Below are 22383 nucleotides of genomic sequence, written 5' to 3' on the forward strand. Positions count from 1 at the left end.
TAACATGCCCTCAGACTATGACCATCTCCTGTAACATGCCCTCAGTCTATGGCCATCTCCTGTAACATGCCCTCAGACTATGACCATCTCCTGTAACATGCCCTCAGTCTATGACCATCTCCTGTAGCATGTCCTCAGTCTATGACCATCTCCTGTAGCATGTCCTCAGTCTATGACCATCTCCTGTAGCATGTCCTCAGTCTATGACCATCTCCTGTAGCATGTCCTCAGTCTATGACCATCTCCTGTAACATGCCCTCAGTCTCTGACCACCTCTTGTACTATGTCCTCAGTCTCTGACCACCCCTTGTACTATGTCCTCAGTGTCTGATCCATCTCTTGTACCATGTTCTCAGTCTCCGGCCACCCCTTGTACCATGTCCTCAGTCTCTGACCACCTCTTAAACCATGTCCTCAGTCTCCGGCCACCCCTTGTACTATGTCCTCAGTCTCCGACCACCTCTTGTACTATGTCCTCAGTCTCCGGCCACCCCTTGTACTATGTCCGGCCACCCCCTGTCCTCAGTCTCCGGCCACCCCTTGTACTATGTCCTCAGTCTCCGACCACCTCTTGTACTATGTCCTCAGTCTCCGGCCACCCCTTGTACTATGTCCTCAGTCTCCGGCCACCCCTTGTACTATGTCCTCAGTCTCCGGCCACCCCTTGTACTATGTCCTCAGTCTCCGACCACCTCTTGTACTATGTCCTCAGTCTCCGACCACCTCTTGTACTATGTCCTCAGTCTCCGGCCACCCCTTGTACTATGTCCGGCCACCCCCTGTCCTCAGTCTCCAGCCACCCCTTGTACTATGTCCTCAGTCTCCAACCACCTCTTGTACTATGTCCTCAGTCTCTGACCACCCCTTGTACTATGTCCTCAGTGTCTGATCCATCTCTTGTACCATGTTCTCAGTCTCCGGCCACCCCTTGTACCATGTCCTCAGTCTCTGACCACCTCTTAAACCATGTCCTCAGTCTCCGGCCACCCCTTGTACTATGTCCTCAGTCTCCGACCACCTCTTGTACTATGTCCTCAGTCTCCGGCCACCCCTTGTACTATGTCCGGCCACCCCCTGTCCTCAGTCTCCGGCCACCCCTTGTACTATGTCCTCAGTCTCCGACCACCTCTTGTACTATGTCCTCAGTCTCCGGCCACCCCTTGTACTATGTCCTCAGTCTCCGGCCACCCCTTGTACTATGTCCTCAGTCTCCGGCCACCCCTTGTACTATGTCCTCAGTCTCCGACCACCTCTTGTACTATGTCCTCAGTCTCCGACCACCTCTTGTACTATGTCCTCAGTCTCCGGCCACCCCTTGTACTATGTCCGGCCACCCCCTGTCCTCAGTCTCCGGCCACCCCTTGTACTATGTCCTCAGTCTCCAACTACCCCTTGTACTATGTCCTCAGTGTCTGATCCATCTCTTGTACCATGTCCTCAGTCTCCGGCCACCCCTTGTACCATGTCCTCAGTCTCCGACTACCCCTTGTACCATGTCCTCAGTCTCCGGCCACCCCTTGTACCATTTCCTCAGTCTCCGACCACCTCTTGTACTATGTCCTCAGTCTCCGGCCACCCCTTGTACCATTTCCTCAGTCTCCGGCCACCCCTTGTACTATGTCCTCAGTGTCTGATCCACCTCTTGTACCATGTTCTCAGTCTCCGGCCACCCCTTGTACCATTTCCTCAGTCTCCGACCACCTCTTGTACTATGTCCTCAATCCCCCGACCACCTCTTGTACTATGTCCTCAGTCTCTGACCACATACTTTAGTCACAGTTCTGTGTATCATGCCATACAGGGAATATTATATGTGGCCCCTTGGTGATGCCAGGGGCCACACTTGCTCCAGCTTGCAGGCAGGCAGATGATTGATGGAGAGGAGGGTTCCAATGACAAAGGAGGAGGTCGCTAGAGCCAGTGGTGTGCTGTGCAGGTTGTGTGTGCAATGAGAAGGCACTTGTCAGGCTGCCAGGGAGGAGAGCGATGAAAGAAAGAGGGGGGAAGAGGGAGAGCCAGGAATAGGAGGAGGAGGAGGAGGAAGGAGGAGGAGGGGGGCCCAGGGAGCGGACCTGCTGCATTTCCTACAGCATCGAGGCGTCATCATCTGCATCTCCCCGAGAAAAGAGGAAAGGCGAAAAGGAGGGATCAGCAGCGGCGGAGCTCAATGTGAGGCGCGGGGATTGCCCAGGCAGCGCTACACTCGTCCCTACACAGAGGGGGGAAGGGGCTAGATTTGGGGGCCCCTGTCCCCCCCCTCAGCCATGAATTCAGCGGAGCAGACCGTGACATGGCTCATCACACTCGGGGTGCTGGAGTCCCCCAAGAAGACCATCTCAGACCCCGAGGGCTTCCTGCAGGCGTCCCTAAAGGACGGAGTGGTGCTGTGCAGACTGCTGGAAAGGCTTCTACCGGGAACCATAGACAAGGTAAGGGCAACCCCCCCCCCCCCCATCTACCGCCTAACCCCGTGACAGCTGGGCCACTCCGCACCGGCACCGCACGGGTTAACGAGCAGCACGCCCCCCCCCCCCAAGGGTTGTGGACAGCTGGGGATGGAGGAGGGGCCCCCCACCATAGACACAGGATAACCTTTACTCTCTTCTCTCCAATATGTATTCCTTAGAACACAATGGAGCTCCTCATTATACATGATTATAGAGTGGGGAGATGTGATCTGTGCCTATGGGAGAGGGGACTGGATCTGTAGGCCCCTGTTATAGATATGAGGAGGGTATGGAGGGGTCTGCATGCTTGTCCTGGGGGGTGGGGGGCGACTGGTGATCAGCCTTGGTATAGATATGAGGGGGGTATGGAGGCGTCTGCATACTTGTCCTGGGGTGATCTGGTGATCAGCCCTGGTATAGATATGAGGGGGTATGGAGGTGCTACATGCTTATCCTGGGGAGGGGGAGGGGGGTCTGTAGGATCTGGTGATCAGCCTTGGTATAGATATGAGGGGGGTATGGAGGCGTCTGCATGCTTGTCCTGGGGTGATCTGGTGATCAGCCCTGGTATAGATATGAGGGGGTATGGAGGTGCTACATGCTTATCCTGGGGAGGGGGAGGGGGGTCTGTAGGATCTGGTGATCAGCCTTGGTATAGATATGAGGGGGGTATGGAGGCGTCTGCATGCTTGTCCTGGGGTGATCTGGTGATCAGCCCTGGTATAGATATGAGGGGGTATAGAGGTGCTGCATGCTTGTCCTGGGGGGGGGGGTCTGTAGGATCTGGTGATCAGCCCTGGTATAGATATGAGGGGGGTATGGTGATCAGCCCTGGTATAGATATGAGGGGGGTATGGTGACCGATCAGCCCTGGTATGGATATGAGGGGGGTATGGTGACTGTTCAGCTCTGGTATAGATATGAGGGGGGTATGGCGATCAGCCCTGGTATAGATATGAGGGGGGTATGGTGACTGATCAGCCCTGGTATAGATATGAGGGGGGTATGGTGACTGTTCAGCTCTGGTATAGATATGAGGGGGGTATGGTGATCAGCCCTGGTATAGATATGAGGGGGGTATGGTGACTGATCAGCCCTGGTATAGATATGAGGGGGGTATGGTGACTGATCAGCCCTGGTATAGATATGAGGGGGGTTTGGTGATCAGCCCTGGTATAGATATGAGGTGGGTATGGTGACTGATCAGCCCTGGTATAGATATGAGGTGGGTATGGTGACTGATCAGCCCTGGTATGGATATGAGGGGGGTATGGTGACTGATCGGCCCTGGTATAGATATGAGGGGGGTTTGGTGATCAGCCCTGGTATAGATATGAGGGGGGTATGGTGACTGATCAGCCCTGGTATAGATCTGAGGGGGGTTTGGTGATCAGCCCTGGTATGGATATGAGGGGGGTATGGTGACTGATCGGCCCTGGTATAGATATGAGGGGGGTTTGGTGATCAGCCCTGGTATAGATATGAGGGGGGTATGGTGACTGATCAGCCCTGGTATAGATATAAGGGGGGTTTGGTGATCAGCCCTGGTCTAGATATGAGGTGGGTATGGTGACTGATCAGCCCTGGTATAGATATGAGAGGGGTATGGTGATCAGCCCTGGTATAGATATGTGGGGGGTATGGTGATTAGCCCTGGTATAGATATGAGGGGGGTTTGGTGATCAGCCCTGGTATAGATATGAGGGGGGTATGGTGATCAGCCCTGGTATAGATATGAGAGGGGTATGGTGATCAGCCCTGGTATAGATATGTGGGGGGTATGGTGATTAGCCCTGGTATAGATATGAGGGGGGTTTGGTGATCAGCCCTGGTATAGATATGAGGGGGGTATGGTGATCAGCCCTGGTATAGATATGAGAGGGGTATGGTGATCAGCCCTGGTATTGATATGAGAGGGGTATAGAGGTGCTGCATGCTTGTCCTGAGGGGGGGAGACATGACAGCTGGGCTCAGCTCTTTGTCACTGGGAGCTCTCCAGTCTGTGTGCTCGCTCAGTTTTTACTGGACGACAGCTGCGCAGCAGCCAATCACAAGCAGGGAGGACACTACAGCGTCACGTGCCCCTTGTCATCGCTGTCTTCAGTCTTCTTTTCACACAACACTCATCTGCTCAGCCCAACTTGTTTGCTTCTCATCCTATGAGAAACTGCGCTTTTACAGGCATTTGACTTGTATTTATTAGCCTGTAAACACACCTATAGCTTAACCACTTAAGGACCGGAAGATTTGCCCCCTTAATGACCAAGCCATTTTTTTGCGATAAGGCACTGCACCGCTTTAACCGACAATTGCGCATTCGTGCGATGCTTTACCCAAACAAAATGCATGTCCTTTATTCCCCACAAATAAAGCTTTCTTTTGGTGCCATTTGATCCCCTCTGCGCTATAAACAAAAAATAGACTGACAATTTAAAAAAAAAAAACAAAGAAAAATATCTTTTACTTTTTGCTATAACAAATATCCAAAACAAAAACAAAATTCTTCAACAGTATAGGCCAATATGTATTCTTCTACATTTTGTTGGTAAACAAATAAAAACGCAATAAGCTTCTACAAAATAGGGGATATATTTATGGTATTTTTATTAATTATTTATTTTTACTAGTATTAGTGGCAATCTGCAATTTTTAGTGGGACTGCGACATTAATGTTGGACAGATCAGACACTTTTGACACTTTTTTTGGGACCAGTGACATTTATACAGCGATCAGAGCTAAAAATAACCACTGATTACTGTATAAATGTCACTGGCAGGGAAGGGTTTAACACTAGGGTGGCAATCAAAGGGTTAAGTGTGTTCCCTGGGAGGTGTTTCTAACTGTATGGGGGCTGGGCTGACTGGAGGAAGAGATCGATTACTGTTCCTAATCACTAGGAACAGACAATCTCTCGCCTCCCCTGTCAGAACAGGGATCTGTTTGTTTACACTGACAGATCCCTGTTTTACCTGTCTCTGTAGTAGACACGGAGTCCGCCGGACCCGCTGGTTGGCTCCCCCGCTCGTGAATGGAACCGCACGCAAACACACAAATCGCCAGTACAACTGCGGTGGGCGGTTGGTAACTAGTTAAGCTGGATACCCATACATTTTTCTGTAGATTTTTTCCTTCAGATTTAACAAAACCATATAATATGGGATCAAACCTTAAGCATTTCAATGTGTATGCAATCAGGCAGGCCCTTTCACTACATGCTTTTGGTAAATCTAAAGGAAATCGGACAACAAAAGTTGTATAGTGTGTATGGGGTCTTAGTCCATGGCTTAATGCACACTCAACGCTTTTCCTAGACGCTCTTTCCTCCTGAAAGTGGTGTTTTGGCAGAAAAAAAAAATGCTTTATGTCAAGCGCTTGGGCAATAATGAACCATTTGCCCTGTGAAAGGTTTTACCCCCCTTTCGGACCAGGCTATTTTTTTGCGATACGGCACTGCGTTACTTTAACTGACAATTGCGTGGTCATGCAAAGCTGTACCCAAATAAAATGTTTTTTTTTTTCCCACAAATAGAGCTTTTTTTTGGTGGTATTCGATGCAGTTTTTTTTATTTTGCGCTATAAACAAAAAAAAAGAACGACAATTAAAAAAAAAAAAAAATTTCTGTTATAAAACATATTCAATAAAGAAATGTAAACAAACAAATTTCTTCATCAATGTAGGCCAATATGTATTCTGCTACATGTTTTTGGTAAAAAATCCCAATAGGCGTATATTGATTGGTTTGCGCAAAAATTAGAGCATCCATAAACTATGGGATATTTTTATGGATTTTTTTTTTTTTTTTTTTACTAGTAGTGGTGGTATTTAGTCAGATTAGGCGTTCCTTCAGATTTTGTAATGGAAGTGATGTTCCGTTGCCGCCACCTTGCTACACCCTGCACTCTTCCACAGTTAGGATACAGCGAGATGGCGGCAAGCGGACATCTTGTTACACCCACCAGAGTCTTGCATTTCACACTTATTTTTAACAGTAAGCTGAGCTTATATAGTGAAATATAGTGAGTATTTCCAAATCCATCTGACTTTGAATTTTAAAAGCAGCGGCAAGCCTTCTGTTCTTACAGCTTTGCTAATCTGACAGAACCCCGCTACTTTGAAAAATCAACATCAAAACAGTCTGATGGATTTCAAAATACTGAATTTCACTATATAAGCTCAGTTTACTGTTAAAAATAAGTGTAAAATGCATGACTCTGGTGGGCCTGCCGCCTTCTGAAGCCTCGTACACACGACTGAGGAACTCGACGGGCGAAACACATCGTTTTTCTCGTCGAGTTCCTTGTTAGGCTGTCGAGGAACTCGACAAGGCAAGTTTCTCCATTCCCGTTGAGGAAAAAGAAGACTTAGGCCCCGTACACACGACCAGTTTCCTCGGCAGAATTCAGCTTCCGACCGAGTTTCTGGCTGAATTCTGCCGAGAAACCCGGCCGTGTGTACACTTTCGGCCGAGGAAGCCGACGAGGAGCTCGGCGAGGAAATAGAGAACATGTTCTCTATTTCCTCGTTGTTCTATGGGAGCTCTCGCCCCGCCGAGCTCCTCGGCGGCTTCAGTGCTGAACTGGCCGAGGAACTCGATGTGTTTGGCACGTCGAGTTCCTCGGTCGTGTGTACGAGGCCATACTCTCTTTTTGGCTTGAGGGGATCCTCGACAGTTTCCTCGTCGAAAAATGTACACACGACTGGTTTCCTCAGCAAAAAAAAAAATCCCAGCAAGTTTCTTGCTGGTTTTTGCCGAGAAACTCGGTCGTGTGTACGAGGCCTGACTGTTTATTTACTGCGGCCGAGTGTGGGGTGTAGCAAGATAGTGGCGACAGAACGTCATCTCCATTTGTCCACTTCATTCGCTGACACCCACTATCCCATAGGGATTAATGTATGTCCGTATTTCATCCAAAAACGGATGGATGAAATACGGACTTACTGTCCGCATGTGTGAAAAAGGGGCCTTCTTTGAAGATTCTCTTCAGGAGTAAAAGTGGTAAAGAGAAAATAAACAAAGGATTCAGTTCTCACTGTGATTGTCCATGATGTATCTTACATGAACGCAGGCTAAGACGTTGTGTTTTTGCACATTTTGTTGTGCGTCTTGTTACAGCGTTTAAGTGTCTGGCCTTTTTGTATTAGCCTATAGAGAACAGTATCATCTGTGACATCACTTGTTGCTGTGTAGACATATTATGCAATATGGAACAATCAGCGCAAATACAATTTTATATCAGAAATTTTGCAAGCTGAACACTTTAGGTTAATCACATCACCTCACAGAATATACAAAATAGAAGTAAGTGCAGCACAATAATAAAGGGGTAGATCCACACTCAGCGGCGCATTATTCCGCTGGGCGTAGCGTATCAAATATACACTACGCCGCCGTAACTTAATTTTTTTTTAGAATCCTCAAAGAATCCGCGCCGTAAGTTACGGCGGCGTAGTGTATCTTTGGCGGCGTAAGGGCGCGCAATTCAAATCGTTGTGATGGGGGCGTGTTTTATGTAAATACGTCGTGACCCGACGTAAATGACGTTTTTTTTTTAACTGAGCATGCGCCGTCCGTGGGGGTATCCCCGTGCGCATGCTCGAAATTAAACCGGAACAAGCCAATGCTTACTACGGTGACGTCATTCTACGCAAATCCCTATTCGCGAACGACTTACGCAAACGACGTAAAAAATTCAAGTTTCAACGCGGGAACGACGGCCATACTTAACCTTGAGTACGCCACCATATAGCAGCTTTAGCTATACGCCGGAAAAAGCCGAACGCAAACGACGTAAAAAAATGCGCCGGCCGGACGTACGTTCGTGGATCGCCGTAACTAGCTAATTAGCATACTGGACGCGGAATTCGACGGAAACTCCACCTAGCGGCCGGCAGAAAAATGCACCTAAGATCCGACGGCGTACTAAGACGTACGCCTGTCGGATCGATCCCAGATGCAGTCGTATCTTGTTTTGTAGATACAAAACAAAGATACAACGCGGGAACTTAAAATTACGCTGCGTATCAATAGATACGCCGGCGTAATTCTTTTGTGGATCTGCCCCAAAATGTCCGTGAATACAATGTTCACAAAGGAACTACAAGTCCCAGGCAGAAGGAGATGAAGAAACATCGTGATGAATATCAGATTTCTGTGCGACACCACCTTCACCAGCTGATAAAAATTGGGCGCTTACCAGATCCGATGGACCTCTGAACTAACAGTAGGTCAAACAAGCTTGTATCCACAACGGGAGGAAAGTAACCAGCACTGCAATGGATCAGATCAGCCAAAAATGGTATAAAAGAAAGGGACACAATCTAAGTGCTCTCCGTCAAAAAATTTGTCATTTATTTAAAAAGACATATTACCAGGTTCCATACAGCGATAACAAGTTTAAAAAAAATCAATCGATCAGTAACATCCAGCGTGGATGTCCGATATTAACAATAGTAGCAACATGAGATACGATGACAGCAGGTGACGTCCACAAAATAGCTCCTACCCGTACGCGTTACGTCCTACGGGACTTCGTAAGCAAGGGCAGGGCTATCACGTCACCTGAGAATTTAAATACGTGGCTCATCTCCATGGAGACCGTGGGAAACAGGAAGTTCCTCTTGTAAACCACGATTGTATATACCAATGGGGACAGTGTAGACATATTAGCCTAAAAATGGGCATTTGTACGCACACCAGTGCAATTCCATGGTATTGTAAACTCCCCAAAACCCACCAATCTGCTCAAATCAAGCTACAAAAGTAGCTCCAAAACTTTGAGCTTCAGGCCTTTTTGAGTGGAGAGGTAAACCATCACCATAGAGTTGCATAGACTTTTTTCTCCCTGATTGTTTTGGAGCTTCAAGTTTTACACTACAAAACGCTCTGCCATGATTGAGGTCTAAGGTCTCTTTCACATGGGTGGAACGATCAGGTCCATTTGTCAGTTTTTCAGGCAGACCTGATTGGACCCTCCATTGTCCTCTATGGAGCGGCAGGTGTAAACGAACATGTGTCTGTATTCACCTGTCGACATCCAATCCGCTAAAAACAGACGTTCCCCATCCGTTTAGCGGATTGGATGGAAGTCGGGTGTAAACGGACAGGCGGTCCGTTTACATATCACCACCCATAGAGAGGAGAAGGCTGTGTCTGGTCTGCATAAGAGGATCGGACACGGACCATTCATCTGCCTGCTAAGAGGGAATTAGCAGACAGATTGGCTCTGAGCAGGCGGACTCCTAGCAGAGTCTACCCTGTGTGAAAGATGTAGACCTGTTGGAATCATCTCTATATACAATCTTTTACAATTTTTACCTATTTTCTTTGCAGTGCAAGAAAAGCTCATTTGCAATCCAGCATCTGGCACACTGAAAAGAATTGTCTTCCTCCACTACATCATGCTGACTGACAGCACAGCTAACGGAGGAAATTAGGGGAGGCAGTTATTGTATTGTGTGAGATGAAGGCTTTTTTCTGGTTTTGGATCTGCTCAGCTCTGACATCCCAAGCAGAATAGCAAGGGATGTCATTTTTTTAATTCTTCCTGTCTGATTGTTCGAGGCAGGATACCACACAGTAGTAGGGGGCTGTGTGTGTAAATAGGAAAGCCACGTGGACAATGGGGCATATTTATAACAAGCAGATATATTTCGGTACCTCCCATGGCCTAGATTTATCTTTATTTATTGTCCATTCACCTGACATCTTTGGAAAGGTTATAATCTCCTCAGGCAGCTGGTGCAGAGGGTGAACAGCTGTTAGGGAACCTCTTCACAAGTCACTGGCCCCACCAGAGTGGTCGCTACTGAGCACAGCTGGAGCAGAGAAAGGGCGCACTACACCAGAGTGGTCGCTACTGAGCACAGCTGGAGCAGAGAGAGTGCACACTACACTAGAGTGGTCGCTATTGAGCACAGCTGGAGCGGGGAGAGTGAGCAGCACCAGAGTGGTCACTTTTGAGCACAGCTGGAATGGGGAGAGTGCGCTGCACCAGAGTGGTCACTTTTGAGCACAGCTGGAGTGGAGAGCGCGCACTGCACCATAGTGGCTGCTACTGAGCACAGCTGGAGTGGAGAGAGCACACTGCACCAGAGTGGTCGCTACTGAGCACATCTGGAGTGGAGAGAGTGCACTACATCAGAGTGGTCGCTACTGAGCACAGCTGGAGTGGAGAGAGTGCACTACACCAGAGTGGTCGCTACTGAGCACAGCTGGAGCAGAGAAAGTGCACACTACACTAGAGTGGTCGCTATTGAGCACAGCTGGAGCAGGGAGAGTGAGCAGCACCAGAGTGGTCACTACTGAGCACAGCTTGAACGGGGAGAGTGCGCTGCACCAGAGTGGTCACTACTGAGCACAGCTGGAACGGGGAGAGTGCGCTGCACCAGAGTGGTCACTTCTGAGCACAGCTGGAGTGGAGAGTGCGCACTGCACCATAGTGGCCGCTACTGAGCACAGCTGGAGTGGAGAGCGCGCACTGCACCATAGTGGCTGCTACTGAGCACAGCTGGAGTGGAGAGAGCACACTGCACCAGAGTGTTCGCTACTGAGCACAGCTGGAGTGGAGAGAGTGCACTACACCAGAGTGGTCGCTATTGAGCACAGCTGGAGCAGGGAGAGTTTGCAGCACCAGAGTGGTCACTACTGAGCACAGCTGGAGCAGGGAGAGTTCGCTGCACCAGAGTGGTCACTTCTGAGCACAGCTGGAGTGGAGAGAGCACACTGCACCATAGTAGTCGCTACTGAGCACAGCTGGAGTAAGGAGAGTGCCCTGCACCAGAGTGGTCACTACTGAGCACAGCTGGAGCAGAGAGAGTGCGCACTGCACCAGAGTGGTCGCTACTGAGCACAGCTGGAGTGGAGAGCGCGCACTGCACCATAGTGGCTGCTACTGAGCACAGCTGGAGTGGAGAGAGCACACTGCACCAGAGTGGCCGCTACTGAGCACAGCTGGAGTGGAGAGAGCACACTGCACCAGAGTGGCCGCTACTGAGCACAGCTGAAACGGGGAAAAAGCACAATGTGTCAGAGTAGCCGCTTCTGAGCACAGCTGGAGTAAAGAGAGCGCACTGAATCAGAGTAGCTGCTACTGAGCACAGCTGGACCGGGGAGAGAGCGCACTGCACCGGAGTAGCCGCTACTGAGCACAGCTGGAGTGGAGAGAGTGCACTGTACTAGAGTGGCCGCAACTTAGCACAGCTGGAGCAGAGAGAGTGCGCACTGCACCAGAGTGGTCGCTACTGAGCACAGCTGGAGTGGAGAGAGCACACTGCACCAGAGTGGCCGCTACTGAGCACAGCTGGAACGGGGAGAAAGCACAATGTATCAGAGTAGCCGCTCCTGAGCACAGCTGGAGTAAAGAGAGCGCACTGAATCAGAGTAGCTGCTACTGAGCACAGCTGGAGTGGGGAGAGAGCACACTGCACCAGAGTAGCCGCTACTGAGCACAGCTGGAGTGGAGAGAGTGGGAACGGGAACGGAGATCGGCGGCACAGGAGGACGCTGTGTGAATCGAGCGAGGTCCCGCTCGCTCACACAGCGCGGTGACATCGCTGGATCCAGGAGAAGGTAAGCCAGCGCACGCTGCAGGCTCTGCATAGCTTACCCCGAGCGTGACTCGGGGATACAGATCGCAGCAGAAAAAATCAACCCCGAGTCACGCTCGGGGATACCGCCAGGGGGGTTAAGCTTTAACTAAAGTTATAACAAATGGAAAATGTGGCGAATAATGGCAAACATGGCAAAAATGAGCTTTTTAACCCCAGTGGATGATGGTGAAGAACTCAATAGTGGGTATCAACACCTAATAATTGGTAATGGTAATTCACAGCTTTATAAATATCTCCTTTTCTATGAAATAGCAAATACCATAAAGGGGGTTATTTACTAAAAATGGAGGGTGCAAAATCTGTTGCAGGTCTGCGTAGAATCTTCCAGGCTTATTGCCAAAAGCCTCGTACACACGACCGAGGAACTCGACGGGCGAAACACATCGTTTTCCTCGTCAAGCTCCTTGTTAGGCTGTCGAGAAACTCGACAAGGCAAGTTTCTCCATTCCCGTCGAGGAAAAAGAAGACATGTTCTCTTTTTGTCTCGACGGGATCCTCGACAGTTTCCTCGTCGAAAATGTACACATGACCGGTTTCCTCGGTGGAAAAAAAAAATCCCAGCACGTTTCTTGCTGGTTTTTGCCGAGAAACTTGGTCGTGTGTACAAGGCCAAAGCCTAATTGAGGCCGGGTTCACATATGTGCGAATTGGATGCAGATTCCCTCGCATCCAATTTGCATTACATGTGAGTGTGACCGGCTTTCAATGGAGCTGCTTCACATAGGGGGGCCGTGGTCCGAAATTCCAAAAAGGCCCATTGTGTGTGCTTGGGTCCGGTTCAGGTGTGAATTCAGACAACAATTTGGACCTGATTCGCACCAGAACAGGTTACTAAAACCGGAGAGTGCAAAATCTGCTGTAGCTTTGCATAGAAACCAATCAGCTTCCATGTTTTATTGTCAAAGCTTAATTGAAAAAGCTTAAAGGGTTTGTAAAGGTAAAAGTTTTTTTACCTTAATGCATCCTATGCATTAAGGTAAAAAAAACATCTGACAGCACCGCCCCCCCCCCCCGAGCCCCCGTTTTACTTACCTCACCGTTCGAAAGTCCCGGGCGCGTGCTTGTCATCCTGCTCGGTTCCCAGCCTGGCCGTTGATTGGCTAGGCTGGGCGGATTGATAGCAGCGCAGCCATTGGCTCGCGCTGCTGTCAATCACAGCGGATGACGCGGCGCGCCGGGGGGCGGGGCCGAGTGATACAGTCGGCGGCTATGGCCGCTGCTGTATCACGGGAGCGCGCTCGCAAAAGCTTTCCACCATGCGAGGGAGCTCGCATGAACGTGGAAAGCTTTTGCGAGGAGGAGCCGAGACAGCCGCCGAGGGACCCCAGAAGACACAGATCCGGGTCACTCTGTGCAAAACGATCTGCACAGTGGAGGTAAGTATAACATGTATGTTATTTAAAAAAAAAAAAAATTGTACCTTTAGTGTTCCTTTAAGTTAGAAGCTGATTGGCTACCATGCACAGCCCAAAAAATAACCCTAATAACTCTCAGTGTTGATGACCTACACATGTTAAACTTATTAGAATCTTTGAAAGGCAGTGCGTATTGGATGCTCAGAGATCAGAAAACAGAATATGCATTAAAAAGGCAATTATAGTCTTATTTTCCTTTAAGGATCATGTGATCCATAGTATGTAAATCAACTGTTTCCCTTTACATGTCATCTTCTTTGATTCATGGCAGTCTGAGAGCACTGTAAGTATTGTTATTACTAGAAATAGCTCACAGATCTTTTCTTGACCGACACTAGTTCTAAGTAGATTATATTTTCATTCAACATGATGAATTGATGTGTGCCTGGGGGCATCATTTCAGACGGTCCAATCTCATTGTCAGTGTCATTGATAAAAGGACATTTAAAAATAGCTCTGCTTTTTCAAAAGGTCAAATAAAAAAAAAATACATTTTTTTTTGCAGCCTTTTTCACATTTTAACCTAACAGCATATATTTTGGTGTTATTAAAAAATGAGAATGGATTTCATTAATCCAATGCAGTAACGCGATATTTTACAAAGTGAATTAAACTCTCAAGGTCAACTTCAAAAAATATCCCTATATGTATAGCTTTCTGCATGCATACTTTTACATATAGCCAGTAAAGTGATTGGCTTCAGGTGATACACAGAAATAAAACAAATTCTCCTACATAAGTTGTACCTGTTTGTACTCTCGGCAGCGCTCCTGGCTCCTCCTCTTCTTGAGTGCCCTGTTGGAGAAGCGCTCTCCCCGGGGCACTCTTGCGGGCGGCTCCCGTGTCCTGCTGCTACATCTATTGACACAGACAGCAGGACTCGGCCCCGCCACTCGGCTCCCCGTGTCATTCGATTTGATTGAAAGCAGTGAGAGCCAATGACTGTGCTGTTATCAATCTATCCAATCAGGACTTCTTCTCGGCGCTAGGAAGACCAGGTTTAGGTAAGTAAAGGGGGGCTATGGAGGGTGCTGCACTATAGAAGGTTTTTCACTTTAATGCATAGAATGCATTAAGGTATAAAAACACAAGGGTTTACAAGCCCTTTAACCATCTGAGCCCCGGGCCATTGTAAAATGACGGCTTCATTGTGGCTCTGAAAATCCAACAGGACGTCATATGACGTCCTGGATTCCTCCGGCCACTGGGTGGGCGCGCGAGCAAACGCACAGGCGGCGGCGCGCACCTGCCCGGCGCGTCCCCGAGATGCCGATGCGCGTGCCTGGCGGTCGCGATGTCCGCTAGGTACCCGCGATCGGTAGTGACAGAGCAGGGACGTGGAGCTCTGTGTGTAAACACAGAGCTCCACGTCCTGTCTGGGGAGAGAGGAGACCGAATTGTGTCCCTTGTACATAGGGACACAGCATTGGTCACCTACCCCAGTCACCCCCCTTCCCCCACAGTTAGAACACAATACAGGTACACATTTAACCCCTTCCTCACCCCCTAGTGTTAACCCCTTCAATGCCAGTCACATTTATACAGTAATTAGTGCATATTTATAGCACTGATCGCTTTATGAATGTGAATGGCGCCAAAAATGTGTCAAAAGTGTCCGATGTGTCCGCCATAATGTCGCAGTCCCAATAAAAAAATCGCAGATCGCCACCATTACTAGTAAAAAAAAAAAAAAAAATAATAATAATAATTCTGTCCCATATTTTGTAAGCGCTTATTGCGATTTTTTTATTTTTTATTTTTTTTTACCAAAAATATGTAGAAGAATATGTATCGACCTAAACTGAGAAAATTAAAAAAAAAAAAATCGGGCTATTTATTATAGCAACAAGTAAAAAATATTGTTTTTTTTTTCAAAATTGTTGCTTTTTTTGTTTATAGCGCAAAAAATAAAAACCGCAGAGGTGATCAAATACCACCAAAAGAAAGCTCTATTTGTGGGGAAAAAAAGGGCGTCAATTTTGCCACGTCGCACGACCGCGCAATTGTCAGTTAAAGCGACGCAATGCCGGAAGCTGAAATTTCACCTGGGCAGGAGGGGGGTATATGTGCCCAGTAAGCAAGTGGTTAAGGTACAATGCACATCTGCGGTGAGGACTTGGAGGGATGTTGGTATTTTGGACAGTCATACCATATATAGTTTGCATCTGTATTCCTATTGTGATTAAGAGAGCATAGAGTGTCAGGTGACCTCCTTCTTTGAGACCACTTGTCCCTACTTGTTCCATGATTCCTCACAACCAGCCTCTATTAGCTGCAGGTGGTGCATTGGGACTACTCATGCACAACCTATGTTGTGTGAATGCCTGTTCTTATCAACATCAGGGAGGCCTCTTAGGCCTCGTACACACGGGCAAGAGTCTCGTCAGGAAAAAAACGTTGTTTTTCCTGACGAGATTCTTAGCAAGAGTCTCTTGCCGCCCGAGTGTACACACTGACCTTTTCAAAAGAACCACGGTTCTCTTGAAAGGCAAGAACGCGGTGACGTCATTGCATACGACGAGCACGTGCTTGTCACATTCGATGCCGTCGCCGCCATCTTACTTCACCCTACCTATGCCGTGGAAGCTACCGCGCATGCGTCAAAGTCATTTAGAGCATGTGCAGGTTTCCACGGCGACAGGTAAGTATACACACTCTCAGGTTTCTCGTTGGGAAACAGCCCGACAAGAATCTCGACGAAAAAATAGAGCGCAGGTTCTCTATTTTTCTCGTCGAGATTCAGGCCAGATTTCCTGACGAGAAACCTAAAAGCTTGGTACACACGAACGGTTTTCTCGGCAAGAAAGCTCTGCCAGCAGTTTTCTTGCTGGTTTTTGCAGAGAAAAACAGTTGTGTGTACGAGGCTTTACCCTACAGCCCAAACTGTCCATGTATGCAGGTTCTAATAGGGGCTGCAACTCCCAGACCTTCAGAGTCTCGGCTGGGAGAGGGCACATCAGGGTAGATCCAGGGAGACTACATGCCAGTGGAGCCACCATACCAGGGCCATAGATCTTGTTGAACATTGGGGGTTACAGTAAAACCTTGGCTTGAGAATAACTTGGTGTTGAGAGTGTTTTGCAAGACAAGCAAAATATTTAAAGCAAATAAAAAAAAAAAAATCCATGATTTTTCTTCTAATCCCCTTGTGGAGGCTTCCATTTGTGGATGGACATTTTATGGTTACACAACCTATCACATTGCTATTATCTTTTTATATGGACTATAAACTGAAGGACTTATGAATAAATGGTTGTGGAACGAATCATTTGAGTTTCCATTATTTCTTATGGGGAAATTTGCTTTGATATACAAGTGCTTTGGATTACAAGCATGTTTCTGGAACAAATTATGCTCGCAATCCAAGGTTTTACTGTATTTACTAAATATGGAGAGTGCTAAATCAGGCTCACTTCTTCATAGAAACCAATCAGCTTCTAACCTCAACTTGTTCCATTAAAGCGGTTCTCCACTCTAAAGTGAAGTCGCGCTGATCGGCACCCCCCCCCCTCCGGTGTCACATTTGACACCTTTCAGGGGGGAGGGGGGTGCAGATACCTGTCTACAGACAGGTATCTGCACCCACTTCCGGCCCTACGATACGGACAAAGACGGGTTTTTTCCTTACTTTCCGTCACCCCCCCGTTGTGTGCTGGGAACACTCGGCTCCCAGCACACAGCGGGAGCCAATCGGCGGGCGCAGCGCGACTCGCGCATGCGCCGTAGGGAACCGGGCAGTGAAGCCGGAGCGCTTCACTTCCTGGTTCCCTCACCGTGGATGGAGGGGGGAGCAGCAGGGTGACGAGCGATCGCTCGTCATCTGCTGCGGACGGCGCTGGACTCCAGGACAGGTAAGTGTCCTTATATTAAAAGTCAGCAGCTGCAGTATTTGTAGCTGCTGGCTTTTAATATATTTTTTTAGTGGCACATCCGCTTTAAACTTGGGCAATGATTGGAAGCTGATTGGTCTCTATGCAGAAGTTAGCCTGATTTTCCACTCTTCAGCTGTAGTAAATCAGCCCCATCGGTGGTTGATTTACTAAAGGTAAATAAACTGTGCACTTTGCAAACGCAGTTAGTAGGTTGTATTATTTGGGTAATTTTTGACGTTGACAAGAGTGTCTATAAAAAAATGGGTAGACAAGCGGCATAAAAATCCAAGGTTATTAACAATCCCCCCTCCAATCATTGTGATTACGCTGTCTAGCTTGTCTAGCATATCATACTACAAGACAGGAAACATTTGAAGCAACTCAGAGATACAATGTAGCTGCCACAACACCACACTTCATGGCAAAGTGGCAACATGTAGAAATATTACAAATGTTGCAGAATGGGACCATTTTATCATTCTGCATACAAGTATACATTGCTCATAGCTGTATGATTCTCCTTTAAACCCTCTGCCCTTTGTCACTGTTCAGTTGTCCCTGAAAAAATACCTCTAAAAACACTTCTTCTATTTAATGAGAAAAAGTGTTATGGACCTTGGCAACAACCCAGTCAGTTTTCTTTTGTACCTAAATGACTTCCCATTGAGAACGGTTCACACTGGGGCGACACGACTTCCAGCATGACTTTCAGAGGCAACTCCAACAGACTTCAGCATGAACCACCAGGCGACTTGGGGCGATCTGGGGCGATTTACAACACCACTTGAAGTTGCCTCCAGGACAGGGAATGTTAGAAGTGGCCAATCCGAGCTTCTAAGCTCTTTTGACATCATTCTTCTTCCTGTTTCATTTCTTATTCCCTGTTACCTGTTTTTCTGTGTCCAAAATGCTCCCTGTGCGTTAAGTAATGTCAGCTGTCATAGCAGCTGGTTTGGCAGTATTAATCAATAAGGATCTATTGATCCTGCCAGGGATATACTGTTGTTAGGGATCTATTGTTGTCAGGGAAACTAGTGTTCCTGTCAGGGATCTACTGTTGTCAGGGATCTATTGTTCCTGTCAGAGATCTATTGTTGTTGTCAGGGGAACTAGTGTTCCTGTTAGGTATCTACTGTTGTTGTAAGTGGATCTATTATTCATGTCATGGATCTATTGTTCCTGTCAGGGATCTACTCTTATCATGGATCTATTGTTGTTATCTGGGGAAAGTGTATTCCTTTTAGGGATCTACTGTTGTTTTAAGGGAACCTATTGTTGTCAGGGGAACTGGTGTTCCTGTTAGGGATCTACTGTTGTGAGGGATCTACTGTTGTCAGGGATCTACTGTTGTTGTCACAGGAACTTTTGTTCCTGTCAGGGATCTATTGTTGTCAGGGGATCTAGTGTTCCTTTCGGGAACTACTGTTGTTTTAAGGGGATCTATTGTTGTCAGGGGAACTGGTGTTCCTGTTAGGGATCTACTGTTTTGAGGGATCTATTGTTGTTGTCACATGAACTATTGTTACTGTCAGGGATCTACTGTTGTCATGGATCTATTGTTGTTGTCAGGGGATCTATTGTTCCTGTCAGAGATCTACTGTTGTTATCAGGGAAACTAGTGTTCCTGTTAGGTATCTACTGTTGTAAGTGGATCTATTGTTCATGTCATGGATCTATTGTTTCTGTCAGGGATCTATTGTTGTTGTAAGGGGAACTAGTGTTCCTGTTAGGGAGATCTACTGTTTTCAGTGATCTATTTTTGTTTTCAGTGGATCTATTGGTCCAGTCAGGGATCTACTGATGTTGGAAGGGGGATCTGTTGTTCCTGTCAGGGATCTACTGTTGTCAGGGAACTAGTGTTCCTGTTAGGGATCTACTGTTGTTCTAAGGGGATCTCTTGTTGTTGTCAGAGATCTACTGTGGTCAGGGATCTATTGTTCCTGTCAGGAATCTACTGATGTTGTAAGGGGATCTATTCATCCTGGTAGGGATATACTGTTGTCAATGATCTATTGTTGTTGTCATGTGAAATAGTGTTCCTGTTAGTAGGGATCTACTGTTGTTGTATGGGGATCTATTGTTCCTGTCAGGGATCTATTGTTCCTGGCAGGGATCTACTATTGCTGGCAGGGGATCTTCTATTGCTGGCAGGGGATCTATTGTTGCTGGTGTGTTCTATTGTTGCTGTCTGCAAGGTATCTATTATACTGCTTGTCTTGGTAAAAAGTTCTATACAAAACTGTTAATAGCACAAATGGCCAGAAGGGGTAGTCTTTGGAGGTGAGTAGGGGTTGGAAACAAGGCATGGTGCCCAGAGCTGGGTAGGGATGTAGACAAGGGGGAGTTCATGTACCCATTCTCTGTAAAAAAAAGTGTCCTGTATGGAACTACAACCATCATGCCTAGTCAGGGAAAACAGACATATAATAAAGGTTACACTTACATTTGGCAGTGCGGTCGGTCTGGGACAATACATCCCAATCCTCAAAGGACAGGCGACAAATATCCAGCCAGGCATTGTCCCTCTTCAGTTGGTCCTTGTAATGTCTGTCTTGTCATACAGACACGGTCTCTCCTTGATGAACCTTATAAGGGACTCATTATCCACAGCCTCTCTTCTATTCCCTTCCCTGGCTCTGGTAGACATGGTGTATAGAGGTATACAGAGACATTGTCTAAACTGAAAGTAATCAGTGTCTAGGAAGGGGGGGGGGCTGCCTGGGGACAGGGGAGTACCTGGGTGCTTCTGGGTAAATTCCTCTCTGCTTCCTGCAAAGTTGCCTCATTATGTACAGGGATCAGACTTGGAGGCGACTTGCATTGAAATCAATGGGTACAAGTCGCCTAGAAGTCTGATTGAAGTAGTACAGGAACCTTTTCTGAAGTCGGAGCGACTGCAGTAGTGTGTATTAAGACTGCTCCCATTCACTTCCATTGCTTTTCTGGACAGCGCGACTTGGGGAGACTTGAGGCGACCTGAAGTCGGATAGCAGATCGGCGAACCGGCTAAGGGCCTATTTACACTGGCGGCAGCCCTCACCATCCCTCTGAGAAGCAATCCACAGTGGATAGCTTTTGAGAGGGTGGGTGACAGGTGACTGGGAGGCACTAGGTTTCCTTCCCCTGCGCCTGTTTTAACTAAAATTCTGCACCACTGCCCTGCAATTGCCTTTATTACATGACTTGAATGGGTCATGTTTGGCAGCGGTACTGCCCATCAAACGTGGCAGGGGGTTACATTTCTTTTGGGGGTTTTTTGTGTATTACTGCACGTGTACAGTTTGCATCCAGGGCTGATCAACTGCAGGTAATGAAAGCTTTAGCCTAGGGTCACACTGCTGCGATTTTGCCACGATTTAATGTAAATCGCGGCCCGAAATCGCAAAAGGTAGTACAGGAACTACTTTTTTAAATCGCAGATGCGGCGTCGCACTGATTAGGACAGTGCCATTGCCGACAATTGCCGCCGATTTGAGATGCGATTTGACATGTCAAATCGCATCTCAAATCGTTCCAAATCGTACCCAGTGTGAACCAGGGCTCATTGTGTTTAGTAAATACATCTTGATATATTTATACACTCAGCAGCTCCTCAGGCCTCGTACACACGACTTGCTGGGTTTTTTTTTTTGCCGAGGAAACCGGTCGTGTGTACATTCGACGAGGAAACTGTCGAGGATCTCGACGAGCCAAAAAGAGAGCATGTCTTCTTTTTCCTCGACGGGAATGGAGAAAATTGGCTTGTCGAGTTCCTCAACAGCCTAACAAGGAACTCGACGAGCAAAACGATGTGTTTCGCCCGGCGAGTTCCTCGGTCGTGTGTACGAGGCCTCAGTGTCAGTTTTTAGTGCAGATTGGGACAAAATCCCCCTGGGGCGCCTTCACACCTTTATATTTGTTAAATCACAAAACACTTTGCATCAGGGCAGCCTATTCCTTTTTAATGGGTTCTCAATACACCTCAAAAAAAGCAAAAATTCCCCTGCCCGATTTGTTTCAATGGTGCAGAATGAATGCACATACACCAAGCAATGCAAAAGTCTGGAGCCAATTTATTGGGTATTTGTAAGAGTTTACAATCACGTTAAAGGGGTTGTACAGGTTTGTTTTTTTATTTTCTAAATAGGTTCCTTTAAGCTAGAGCATTGTTGGTTCACTTACCTTTTCCTTCCATTTCCCTTCTAAATGTTTTTTTTCTTTGTTTGAATTTCTCACTTCCTGTTCCTCCTGAGTAAGCTGTTCTGGCTGACTAACCACCGCTCGGATGATGGTGTGAAGCTTACTGAGGAGAAACAGGAAGTGAGAAATTCAGACAAAGAAAAAAAAAACATTTAGAAGGGAAATGGAAGGAAAAGGTAAGTGAACCAACAATGCACTAGCTTAAAGGAACCTATTTAGAAAATAAAAAACAAACCTTTACAACCCCTTTAAGTGTTAATAAACCCTACTAAACAAATTGTATATATAGCACCAAACCTCGTCATTTTATTGTTGCTGTCTCCTTTGTCTCTTCAGCCTGCAACACAATGGGGATTATTTACTAAAGGCAAACCCATTTTGCACTTCAAATGCACTTGGAAGTGTAGTCGATGTAGATCTGAGGGGGACATGCAAGGACAATAAAAAACAGCAATTTTGCTTGTACATGATTGGATGATAGAAATCAGCAGAGCTTCCCCTCATTTCAGATCTTCTTTTCCCGCAGATCTAAAGCGACTTCACTTCTAAGTGCACTTGCAGTGCAGAGTGGATTTGACTTTAGTAAACAAACCCCTTGTTTATAGTGATCTATGATCCAATGGGGTTTATTTACTATTGCTGGAGAGTGCAAAATCAGTCTCACTTTTGCATAGAAGCCAATTAGCTTCCAGGTTTTTTTGCAAACGCTTAATTGAACAAGCTAAGGATAGAAGCTGATTGTTTTTTTCTGAAGAAGTGATTTTACACTCTCCATCTTTGGTAAATAAACCCATTGTTTCTTGTAATCTGTAATCGATTGCTTATACTTATCAATGATCCATTATTTATCATAGCCTAT

At 47.1% G+C, this 22383-nt stretch overlaps 1 protein-coding gene across 2 annotated transcripts in view; it reads left to right on the forward strand.

Annotated features, from left to right (window-relative positions):
• Positions 1 to 2101: 2101 nt before the first annotated feature.
• The window catches only part of ARHGEF7 (Rho guanine nucleotide exchange factor 7), a 176444-nt gene continuing 156162 nt past the window's right edge, over positions 2102 to 22383 (forward strand). Inside the window, exon 1 of one of the 2 annotated variants that reach the window (XM_040336224.1) lies at positions 2102 to 2429. In XM_040336224.1, coding sequence (XP_040192158.1) covers positions 2265 to 2429 — 165 coding nt within the window. In that variant the 5' untranslated portion in view covers positions 2102 to 2264. The remainder of the gene's footprint in view (positions 2430 to 22383) is intronic. The other variant, XM_040336225.1, reaches the window with a different exon arrangement.

This window comes from Rana temporaria, chromosome 2 (assembly GCF_905171775.1).
Source record: "Rana temporaria chromosome 2, aRanTem1.1, whole genome shotgun sequence".
Classification (NCBI taxonomy): Eukaryota; Metazoa; Chordata; class Amphibia; order Anura; family Ranidae; genus Rana; species Rana temporaria.